Here is a 12,907-nt window from a genome sequence, read left to right on the forward strand (position 1 = left end):
ACATTCATTCCGAGATTTACCCCTTTTTTCTCCTTATTCGACTGTATTAAAACAAAATTTAAAAATTTATATAATTTATATGTAAATCAAAGCAAGGACAAACAGTGTTATATTATTTTTTTTTTTAAATATTTGGTAACGAAAACAAAAACAAAACATCCTTTTTTTTTGTAAACATTTAAATTCTAAACAATCTAAACTTCACTAGAAAAAAAATTCACAGAATCACAGAACTTTCAAGTTGAGATTACCTTTACATTTGAGACCTTTGTGTGTAATACCATGGAGGAGGGATCCGCAATGATCACAGAATATCGGCGATAGAAACGTACTGGGTTGCCATTTGTGCGGAATCTGGTGAGCCTAATGAAAAACTGATGGAAAATTAACCAGGATCCGATTTGTCGTCTCCTCAAGATCCAATGCAACAGATTTTATATATATTTTTTGTTTTAAACATAAAAACTAAATGCAAATTTTGTTCTGATTTTGGATTTTTTTCAAATCTTTGCTAATTCTAATTTTTTTGTTTGTTTGCTAATATAAATCTATATAATTTTTGTTGTTGAATAATAAATTTTATTTTTTTTTTTTGATGACTTGTGGGTGCTGTTGTGACAAATTTTCAGCGAATTTTTTTTTTGTTATCCTCAAGAAGAGAGTGCGATTTGAATTTTTTGACATTATAATTTGATGTTATAAAATAGGATGGCAAAATATTAAAAAAAAAAAATTGTACAAAAAAAAAAAAAGAAAGACAAAACAAACAAAGAAAATATCCCCAACAAGGGTCCTATCTGGAATTAAATAAATCAAACAAGAAAAAAGGATACAAAAAAATGTTAGCTGTTTGTAAATTCATCATCTGCCATATTTTTCATTGTGTTTTTTTTTTTTTTTTTTTTTTGTTACTTGTGATGGGTATGATTGTGGATAAAAATCTATATAGCCAACAGCAGATGGATTATCCTTCGGTGATACTAATCCTGTCTGCTTACATAGAAAAGGAGATATTGTGCGCTTTCAATTTGATTTTCATCACAGTTATAATATTGAATGGGGAATATAGAATAGAAAGTCGATACATACATCTAAATCTCTGTTATGGTGGAAGATTGCTTCGGGGCTCTATCTGCAGATGAATGTCAGTTTTCTTCAACATTACACTAAAGGTAACTGTTTTTTTTGTTGTTATTATTATTTTACTTTCAGCAAACAAATTGAGGGAAAATAAATTGAATTATTTTGCAGAAGCAGCAAAATCGAGCGAGTGATTATTTAATTCGTAGAAATTTTTTTAATATTATTGCAAGGGCATCATGAAACGTGCCGCACTCTTACTATAATAGAACAAGGTACATGCACTGAACCAAATCCTTACGTAAATACAACGAAAAAATTCGTTGAGCCAACGAAAATTTAATTAATTTTCAGCCGATGAAAAATTTAATTGGCTCAACGAAATGGCTTTCATACGTTAATGAAGAACTTCATCAATCAACGAAAACTGAAGTATTTTAATGAAATTTTTCATAAAAATTTTTGATCGAGAATTAATGAATTTTTACATCACTTTACGAAATTTTTTCATCGATTTACGTAAAATTTAATTAACTACGGTGATATTTTTCGTTAGTCAATGTATTTTTGATTAATTTATGAAAGGAACTTTCGTTAGCTAACGAATTTTTTCGTAAATTTAATGAATTTTTTAATTAAATTACGAAAAAAATTCGTTAGCTAACGAAACTTTTCGTTGTATTATTTATTTTTGTAGTAGATTATTCTTACATTAATTGGACTTGTTAAATTATTGATTTAACTTAGTCCAAACAAAAAATTGGCGTTGACTTATCATGAGTGTCTCACGACATCTTGTCAATACGCAAATATTGTTTATATTCAGCTCAACTTACATAGATTTTTAAACTAAAACCTAATGTGAACTATATTCAACAAGATTAAATTTTTCATCATTAAAACAGAAATGCACCCAAGTCTTCCTACGTTTTTTTTTTTTTTTTTTTTGTAAGGCAACGATTTTTTTTCGTATTTTTTCATAAGTCGATGTAATATTTCATTAGTATATGAAGAACTTTCATAAGTTTATGAAGATTTTCGTTAGTTAATGTTGAATTTCATAAGTTAATGAATTTTTTCGTTACTTAATTAAAATTTTCATAAAATTCTTATTTTTATTCTTTAAAATGAGTATGAAATTTTTCGTTAAGTGATGAATCTTTTCATTAAATTGGATTTTTTGGCACTAAATAGGGAGAAAAAGTGTATGAAACGTTTTCATTAATTGATGAAGGTTTTCATATTACGAAAAATTACATATTTTCGTTGAGCCAACGAAAGTTTCGTTGGGCCAACGAAAATGTAGTGTATGAAACGATTTTCGTAATTTTACGAAATTTATTATTTTCAGTGTGTGTTTTTGAAAGTTTAATTAAGGATTACATTTTAGAAAGAAGAATTTTTTTTAAACAAAAGTCTAAAGCAAATCTTCAATCTAAGGTTGTGGTTTTGTGTGTTGCAGGTCTTAAACTAGGAATACAAATGACGGAATAAAACGATCGAGAAGCAATTGTTGTAACAAATTTATCAGGTTGTTGCCGGGACAAACATGTGAATATTTGTGTTATCAATTAAAAAAATCGTAGTTTAACAATTTTAAAGCAAATACACTATTCTCAAGAAGATATTTTACCGATCAAAAATCAAAATGTTTAAAACCCAGTATCTTATAAAGATCCGAAAAATTACCCTGAAACACTCACTATTCGATAACACCTAATTTTTTTGAGTTATTTACGAAAAAACGATATTTTCGAAATCTAACATTTCTCACTTGCTTTATAGATAAGTATTGGTTTCGTGTCACTGAATTTTTGAGGTTTTAAATCAAAACCAGCATTAGGATGATGAAGATTTCCAAAAAAGTGTTTTTTTGTTAAAATTTCTATTTAGAAAAAAAATTATTTTGAAAAAAAAAAAACATATGAGAAAAAACCTAAAAACGCAGTTTTGTTAGAAATACATACTTACATAATGACGTACATATATCAAATTTAATCAAAATTGTTTGAGCTGTTTTCGATAAAGTTTCAACAACTCAAAAATTTTGTATTAGTGGTACAATTTCTAAGTGAGATACATATAAAAAACAAAATACATAAAAAGAACCTTGGAGATTACAAAAAAATTATCGGTACCCCATTTCAACCAAATCCGTTTAGGCTCTAGTCGCGACGCACAGATCAACGGACGCCATGGGATTTTTCATCATCGTAATGATGTTTTTGTCGAATTTTTTTTGACACAAAGTCTATACTCGTACATGGCCTAAGGAGCAAATAAAAACATAGGACCCAAATGGCTGCCTTGCGGAACATCACAAGGTGAGTTGAAATAGAGACGAAGTGAAGATCTGAAACGAACGAGGTTATGAATTAAACCATAGATGAAGACTGTATTAACCTTTAAAAAATTATTTTGTGGGACTTTTTACTAGAATTTATGCCCAAAGTATTTTTGTTATTTTGAAAAATTAATTTTTTGATTGATTCAAAGATTTTTTTTGCAACATTCTTTTTTTTTGTCGAATAATATTTCCTTTTTATTGGCTAAACCTTTTTTTTTTAAACGTTTTTGAAAATTTGTATGTCTCCAACGTTTTCAAAAAAAAATTCGAAAAATAAATTGTAAAACAACTTAATGTGATGTTTTCGTAATTTTTAAAAACAATTTTTAATTGTTTTTTATGTTTTAATAAATTTCTTATTATATTATTTTCTCATAAAAGTATTTTATTTTACTGTTAATACATATGTATATATTGCAGTGTCATCTTTACTTAAATAGTTCAAAATCAATAAATAAATCATTGCATATTTTTTTTAAAACAGACACGCATTTTGAGCAATAAGTTGGTTCAGAAACCTTGGGGAGCACTGGCTTAAAGGAAAATATTAAAGATGATCATTTTGACACATAGGAATTTTTCTTTAAGATCCATAGAGTTAAAAAAATATCTTTCAACCCAAACAAAAAATCGATTTATTGGAAATCCTAGAGTGGCCTAACTCCTTAACAGAATTATCAGAATATGAATGTGTACAATTTTGGAATTCATTATGAGTCTAATTTTGTTTTAAACTTAGTATCTAGGCATTTTTGATTTTGGTTTAATAAAATATAAGGATGTAGTTAGAATAGAAGCTGCAAATGTTTTCCAAGTAAATTCGTTTAGTATTCCTTTTTATCGAGTAAAGTCTATATAAATTAACATTTAATAAAAGGTTTTTTTTTCTCATTTACACGTTAAATTAATAGGAACGCATGCCAAGGAATTATTTGTAGAAAGTTTAAGCCCCTACAAGAATATATCTTGCTAATTTGAAAATAATGAATTTTCAGTGAATTGGAAAATTTTTTAACTTTGACCTCGAATATCTTTAGAATGATAAGATTAATGAAAAAACATATTAAGACCTATTTTGTGGAACAATCTATTTCCTACAAGAATATGTTTTGCGCGTTTGATTATTATAATTTTTCAATTTGTTACAAAATTAAGAACAAAAAAACGAATTTTTAAAGATTTTCTGGATTTTCGGACCTCAAATATCTATTAAACGGTTAGATAATTGAAAAAAGTGTATTAGGCCTTTTTTGTAGAGCGTTCAATTTCCTACAAGAATATGTAAAGAAATTTGCTAAAAAGTCAATTAATAAAAAAATGATTTTTTTTAGTAGAAGCTTGATGTAAAAATGGAAAATTGCGAAGCGGAGGACCTTTCTATTAATATAAAGAGCTCATATTTGGTGTGTATATTCTAGAGGTGTCTAGGAGGTGTCTTCTTTTTATTTTATTTTTAAGTTAAGTTTAGAATTTAATGTTTTCTCGAAATTCTATTAGAAAAGAATTCTCTTAGACGTTAAGAACTCTCTGAACAGTTAAATAAAATTCATTCGAAAAATTAGTTAAATAACTCCTTAAAAAATTTTCATAGAAAAAAATGTTACTCATACGCCACGTGGCCATTTAAGTTTTATCTTTAAATAATTGGTTAGCACTTCTGATGAGTTGATAATAAAGATAGTTGCCTTCAGTTGCAAGCCGTCGCATTTCCCTTAAAAAATAAAACCACCTCCTCCCCTGCTTCTCCATTTTTAATGCATTAAAAAAATTAAACAATTGGATGATTTTGGAAGACTTTGAAATAATTTCGTCCATACCAATCAAAGAAATTTATAAATTAATTTTCAAACCATACAGCTTCTATCTTTTCTCGACTATATCAAGGGGCACGGTAGTGCCCAGCCAAGTTCTCTAGCAACTTTGGCACTACACCCTTATTTACAGGTCAAGGGGCACGGTAGTGCCCAGCCAAGTTTTCTAGCAACTTTGGCACTACACTCTTATTTACAGGAAACAACTCAGGCCATTTTCGACCCCCCTCTAACTTCCACACCAAAGATGCTAGAAATTTCAAACTCACTACATTTGTTGAGCTCGTCAAAACCAAACACCTCACAAAATTTCAGCCTCCTACGATGAGTAGTTTCTGAGATATAGGGCTTCAAAAATCGCAAAAACCGTAACTGACTCACTGACTCACTGACTCACTGACAGATCATCAAAATTATGGAGAACTTCCCGATATCGTAGAAACTTGAAATTTTACACGGTGATAGGACTTGTGGTGTATACAAAGGAAAAAATCGAAAATTTGAGATTTTCAATTCAGGGGGCGTGGCATCCGCCCATTTCCGCTGAATTTTCATCATATATTATAGAGCACTTCTGATTATCGTAGAATCTTGAAATTTGGTAGAATAGTAGAGCTGGTAGTTTATACAAAGGAAAAAATTTAAAACTTGAGAATTTCAGCCAGGGGGCGTGGCAACCGCCCATTTCCGCTGAATTTTCATCAAATATTATAGAGCACTTCTGTATGTCGTAGAATCTTGAAATTTGGTAGAATGGTGGAGCTGGTAGTTTACACAAAGGAAAAAATTTATAATTTGAGAATTTCAGCCAGGGGGCGTGGCAACCGCCCATTCCCGCTGAATTTTCATCAAATATTATAGAGCACTTCTGTATGTCGTAGAATCTTGAAATTTGGTAGAATGGTGGAGCTGGTAGTTTACACAAAGGAAATAATTTAAAGTTTGAGAATTTCAGGCAGGGGGCGTGGCAACCACCCATTTTCACTGAATTTTCATCAAATAAAGAGATTTTATATTCTACAGCCATACCTTGCAAAAAGTAGTGAAATCACAACAAAAACATTACTGTTAAAAAAAGAGCCAAGTTATCCTATGTTGAAATTATGCTGGCACAAAAAGTACTGAGATGTAAAAGTGTACCAAGTTCTAAAGTTTGGGTTCAAATTCGCATCAATAAAATTTTGATTGTTTACTTGGCAATTTTTTAAATAACTTTAAAAATCGATGGTTAAGAAAAATTGTCAAGAGAACAATCAAAATTTTATTGATACGAATTTGAACCCAAACTTTAGAACTTGGTACACTTTTACATCTCAGTACTTTTTGTGCCAGCATAATTTCAACATAGGATAACTTGGCTCTTTTTTTAACAGTAATGTTTTTGTTGTGATAATATTATCATCTATAGTAAAAAAAATCTCTTTACACCAGTGCCGATGCCTTCAAAAACATTAAAAAGTACAAAAAAATCATAGTAGGATGAAACCCATTGGAAAATGAGGGGAATATGATGAAAATTAAAGGAAAAATAAATTACGGGCGAGCCGAGTTCGGGAAGTGGGTGGGTTGAGTTTTTAGTGGTAAAAAATGGTATATCTCGATTTCCGGCAAAACTACAAATCCTATAGAAAAAAGTTGTATGGCAAAGTTGTAGGTAATATAAAGATCTACAACTTTTGTATCAACAATTTTTTCACATAACCTCAAAATTTAGGTGAAAAATTCAAAAAACCGAGTTTTTGGTTTTATATTTTTATCTTTTTCAAAAACAAAAATTTTTCTACGAAATTTGGTGAAAACTTATAATACAGTAAAATAAGGAGAAAAAAGGGGTAAATCTCGGAATGAATGTTAGTAGAAATTTCTTTTGCTCAATATCTTCCTTTTGCCATTCTATAACATATCTCAAAAGTCTAGAAAAATCTCATGTCCGCTTGTCGCGATTTCAAGGTCAAATCGCGAAATGGAGATTTTCAAAATTAGCAAAAATAGGCTATGGTATTACATACACATATGATACATGATTTCAAGGTATTTTTTAATGCTGATTCCAAAAAATCTAAAATCAAGACAATCTGACGTATCTGGAAAAAGTTATACCTGTTTTTCATCTGTCAACTCATATTATTATAACAGTTGCAAACTTACTGCCGAAAAACCCTTAAAAGTTATGGTAGATGAACCAAATTTTGCATGAAGATTTTAGAATCCATTATTATTAAAAATTAAAACAATCTATTATAAAAAATATAAATACCTACGAAATAATGGTATTTTTTGATGGATGAGCAAATTTTAAGATATGCACTAAAGAAGATTCTTGTTCATCTTAGGAATAAGTGCTAAAAGGCTAACTTTTTCATTTTAATCTTTGTTTGGATATTCTTTAACTACCCTCATAAATCTAAAAAAATCTCATGTCCGCAAGTCCTAATTTTCTTGATTTGAAAATAAGGTGCAGATTTTAAAAAATTAATAAGAAAAGTTTAAATTTTTATATGTATACCAACATAAGCGACAAATGTATTCCAACAAAACTCACAAACAAGTCAACCTGACCATCCCTGAAAAGTAATGCACCTTATTCATGTTGATCTGACACAAATATCTGAAGTGTTATTTTCAATATTTAAAATCTGCACCTTATTTTCAAACCAAGAAAATTAGGACTTGCGGACATGAGATTTTTTTAGATTTTTGAGGGTAGTTAAAGAATATCCAAACAAAGATTAAAATGAAAAAGTTAGCCTTTTAGCACTTATTCCTAAGATGAACAAGAATCTTCTTTAGTGCATATCTTAAAATTTGCTCCTCCATCAAAAAATACCATTATTTCGTAGGTATTTATATTTTTTATAATAGATTGTTTTAATTTTTAATAATAATGGATTCTAAAATCTTCATGCAAAATTTGGTTCATCTACCATAACTTTTAAGGGTTTTTCGGCAGTAAGTTTGCAACTGTTATAATAATATGAGTTGACAGATGAAAAACAGGTATAACTTTTTCCAGATACGTCAGATTGTCTTGATTTTAGATTTTTTGGAATCAGCATTAAAAAATACCTTGAAATCATGTATCATATGTGTATGTAATACCATAGCCTATTTTTGCTAATTTTGAAAATCTCCATTTCGCGATTTGACCTTGAAATCGCGACAAGCGGACATGAGATTTTTCTAGACTTTTGAGATATGTTATAGAATGGCAAGAGGAAGATATTGAGCAAAAAAAATTTCTACTAACATTCATTCCGAGGTTAAACCCTTATTTGACTGGATTATTACCTTATTATGTCCCAAATACACTGTAATTTATTTGATTTAAAATATTAATTTGTTCACCTTATTTTGACTTAATACCAAAAAAAACACCCTAATTTTCAATCGAAAATTCACGTGTAAAAATATCAGCTTTTTTCAAAAAGTCGGTGGGCATTTCGTTCGTTAAAATGTGTATTTTCTGATGGTGTAAACAAAATTTTACATTAGTATACTATAGAACATGTTCTAGTAAAATTCAAAAAATGAAAAAAGCTTGAATTCGAAAAAAAATTTTTATCATTGTTTACAATTTTGGCCTATTTATTCAAATTTACACTTTAATTACTCAAAGAACGTAAGATTTCATGTAACATTGATTAATCTTACGTTTTTTGAGTAATTAAAGTGTAAATTTGAATAAATAGGCCAAAATTGTAAACAATGATAAAAAAATTTTTTCGAATTCAAGCTTTTTTCATTTTTTGAATTTTACTAGAACATGTTCTATAGTATACTAATGTAAAAATTTTTTTACACCATCAGAAAATAGACATTTTAACGAACGAAATGCCCACCGACTTTTTGAAAAAAGCTGATATTTAGACACGTGAATTTTCGATTAAAAATTAGGGTGTTTTTTTGGTATTAAGTCAAAATAAGGTGAACAAATTAGTATTTTAAATCAAATAAATTACAGTGTATTTGGGACATAATAAGGTAAGTTTTCACCAAATTTTGTAGAAAATTTTTTGTTTTTGAAAAAGATAAAAATATAAAACCAAAAACTCGGTTTTTTGAATTTTTCACCTAAATTTTGAGGTTATGTGAAAAACAAAAGTTGTAGATCTTTGTATTACCTAAAACTTTGCCATACAACTTTTTTCTATAGGATTTGTAGTTTTGCCGGAAATCGAGATATACTATTTTTTACCATTAAAAATTCAACCCACCCACTTCCCGAACTCGGCTCGCCCGTAATTTATTTTTCCTTTAATTTTCATTATATTCACCTACTTTTCCAATGGGTTTCATTCTACTATGATTTTTTTTGGTTTCAAAAATTATCGACCCTGGTCTATTATTTAAGGAGTAAATATATTTTTCTGAATAAACCTGCCTAAAATAAATTATAACAAAAAAAAAAGTTTAAAAAAATTACATTTTCATTTTCATAATGAATTGTTTTATTCTTTTTTCCTTATTTGTTTTTACTATATTACATGAGTAACACTCCACTTGTCAGTTGCCATCTTGAAAAACTAATTAGACTCAGTTGTTACCAACACGAAATTATGACACGTAACATATGTGTCAGAAATCCTTTGCTTAAGTACCTGACTTCCACAATGTCAAGCCATAGTGTCGTATAAGTTTTTTTTGTATGTTCTTTTTTTTTAACGTCAAATATAATAGCTCATCTTGAAATTCTGTCCATGACCAGAAAATCTATTCATCTGCTGGCCATTAAATGCCACCTCCTTAGTTATCTCAACTACACACTTTTTATGTGTTTTTTTTTTTGTTGTTGGCAAAGGAAAAAGTATAACCCCTATATTGTAGTTGGTAAAGAAACAAAAACCAAAAGTGTGTCGTATATATGCAGAATTTGCCAAAGGACAAAGCAAAAAAAAAAAAAAAAAAAAAACAGACAACAATTTTGCATGTCCTTTCTATTTTATACTAACAAAGTCTCCAGATGGATGTTTTAGCTATGTTCATACATATATGCCCTAACCCAACCCACGCATATGGCCACCACATGTTCATGTAATCTGTCATCAACAACCATTCTAGTTGCTATTATCTTTAGTCCTTTTTTGTATCTCAACTCGTACATAAATGTATGTTGTCTTGTATAAAAAGAGAGAGGTGGTAGCTGCTTTTTTTTTCTCCTAAAAGCAACAAAATGACTTTGACCTTGCTATAAGTCTTTTGTATTTAAGTTGAGCAACATAAGTGAGGAGTTCACCCACTTGAGAGAGGCATATTGTCTATGATGGTTTCAAGGATATACACAACACAGTCAAAAACATAATCCTATCAAGCTATAGGCACTTTTATGCCCCAGATCCTATTTGCGCGATTTAACCGAATTTGAGGAAGAGAAAAAGAACAAACAAAAAAAAAGTAAAACATTTTATGGCTTCTTGTTCTATAACCATCTCAAGCTTCTTCTTGTTCTTCTAAGAAAAGATATTTCAATCTACAAATCAAGTTCGACAGAAACCGTATACCATCATCCTTATACCGAAATAGATTTTTCAAGCAGATATTAACCGAGAACATACGCTTGGTTGCGTATATTTTTTTTCTTTTTTTTTTTGATAGAAAAATCAATCATTATCCTGTCGTTTCGTATCTGAATTGGCGTAACACATTAGAAGATACTCATCATTTCAAGTCATATGAATAGGAAGTAAATGTCAAGTGTGTATTGTAATTTTGTGTGTGTGTGTGGTATTTGGATGATTTTCTTGTTCCTTAAGGACAATTACCTAAGATGATGATGTTATTTAGGGAATGATGTTTATCGTGTATCGTCTTACCCTTTTATTAAGACATACATTCTTGTGTGTTTCTACAAATATAGCATAGGAATCAGATCAGTCTATAAATATTTGCCATTATCAAATAAGATTGAAGACTGACTGACTGAGGAGAGGAACTCTGTTCAAAGTTCAAATGGTAAAATGTCAAAATATTAGAAGACAGCATTTACCCACAATTTAATCGTTTGATTTGGAAATAAACATTATTTGACAAAGCTTAAGTTCAGTAACTTTTGAGCAAATATCTTTTACTTAGTAAAATGACAAAATTACAAATTAGAATAAATGTCAAGAATTGTTTAATTAGGTTCAAGAGTTGTTGTTTTAAAAAGTTTAAGAGGGTAATTATTTTCAGAAAAGAGACATTTTTGAATTTATTAATTTTAAATTTTGTGTTACTTTTTATTTTTTTTTTTGGCATTTTGACGATTTATAAATAAATTTCTTTAATCTTCAATTTTGCTAGATAACTTGCATCTGAACTTCGAAATCGGGAGGAGGAGGTGGTTTTAGTATGCGGTAAGTGTTCCACATATCTATGAGCACGCATTTTCCGGCCCTCATAGAATCTTTTGAAGATTTTTCAACACCTACCCACGGAGAAAAAAAAATAATTTTTTTTAAACAAAAAATTAAGTATAAATGGTATATGAAAGTGGAAAAATAAATTGCCCACAAAACAAATAGGGGGAAAGGCGGTGGATGACCTTTGTTCTTTAATCATCACAAAACTTGTATTTTTTTTTAAGTTCAAAATTTGATATCTCAAAACTTGGAATGTTAGAGCAATTTCGTTACTTGATTTAAATTCAAAATTTCAAAGTCCATTAGAATAGTTTAATTAAGTTTTTATGGCAAAATCTGGCTCGCCGATATTACTATCAATTGCGGAAAAATCAATCTAAAAAATCCAAAATTCCAATATTTTCTGAAATACATAATCTTAAATAAAAGGTTTGAGAGCGGAGTTCACAATTGTCACTCAAGTAAACATTTGCTCTTGCGTTTGGCCCACTTCAGTTACTCTTTAAGTTAAGAAAACCTTAGGGTTTAGAAAACCTTAGGGTTTCTTAACTTTAAGCTTATAAATTCCAACTGAGGAAATTTTGAAGTAAATACATGAACAAACACTCAGAAAATTCAACTCAGACTTGTGGTTGAGAAAAATTTTTACTTGAGTAACTTCCGCTCTTAGTCTTGAAAATCCTAACTTTTTTGATTGAAAAAAATGCTTTTTTTTTTCAAATTAAACTTGTCAAAAATAAAATGCATTTTTGCATTGCATTTTATGCATTTTTCTCAATATTTTTGATGTTATATTAAAAAAAATTATTTGAGTAGAAGTTGTAGTTCTTTTTATCACCTACAACTTTTGCCATTGATCTTTTTTGATAGGATGTGTGTAGTGTGTACTTTTGAAATAAATCGTAAAAAAAAATATTTTGCCGCCTTTTTCACCCACCCATCTATTTTCCACCAATTTGTTTGTCGCCATTTGTTTCATCCCAAGTTTTTCCACTAATTTTTTATAAATTTTTCTACTAATAATTTTTTCAACTTTTGCCCCCTGAAAACCTGTTCAAATTTTTAACTTTCCGGATGCTTTGGCAGCTTTTGTACTGCCTGAGATTATTTCGCGATGGCAAGAATTTTTGGATAAAGCGGATTTATCAGCCAAAAACAGGCTGTTTTCAAAGCTTATATTACTGCAGACATAAAAGGCCTTCTGCAGCCGTTCTTTAATCATTTGATGTTAAGTGCAGAGAGTTTATTTGCTCTATAGAAATTAGCTTTATGTTGCTGTTTTGAGGAATTATGGCCTAGTAACAAATAAGCCAAATAACATCAATATAGTT

The 12,907-nt window shown here is 29.2% G+C and overlaps 1 protein-coding gene across 4 annotated transcripts in view; it reads right to left on the minus strand.

The window, feature by feature from the left end:
• Nucleotides 1-12,907, minus strand: part of LOC129918321 (protein kinase C, brain isozyme) — a 246,542-nt gene that overhangs the window by 39,318 nt on the left and 194,317 nt on the right. For 2 of the 4 annotated variants that reach the window (XM_055998797.1, XM_055998796.1), the window contains one exon: nucleotides 252-363. The exons of the other annotated variants lie outside the window; for them this stretch is intronic. In XM_055998797.1, the coding sequence (XP_055854772.1) occupies nucleotides 252-363 (112 nt within the window). The remainder of the gene's footprint in view (nucleotides 1-251; nucleotides 364-12,907) is intronic. 4 annotated transcript variants of the gene reach the window in all.

Source organism: Episyrphus balteatus, chromosome 4, assembly GCF_945859705.1.
Source record: "Episyrphus balteatus chromosome 4, idEpiBalt1.1, whole genome shotgun sequence".
Classification (NCBI taxonomy): domain Eukaryota; kingdom Metazoa; phylum Arthropoda; class Insecta; order Diptera; family Syrphidae; genus Episyrphus; species Episyrphus balteatus.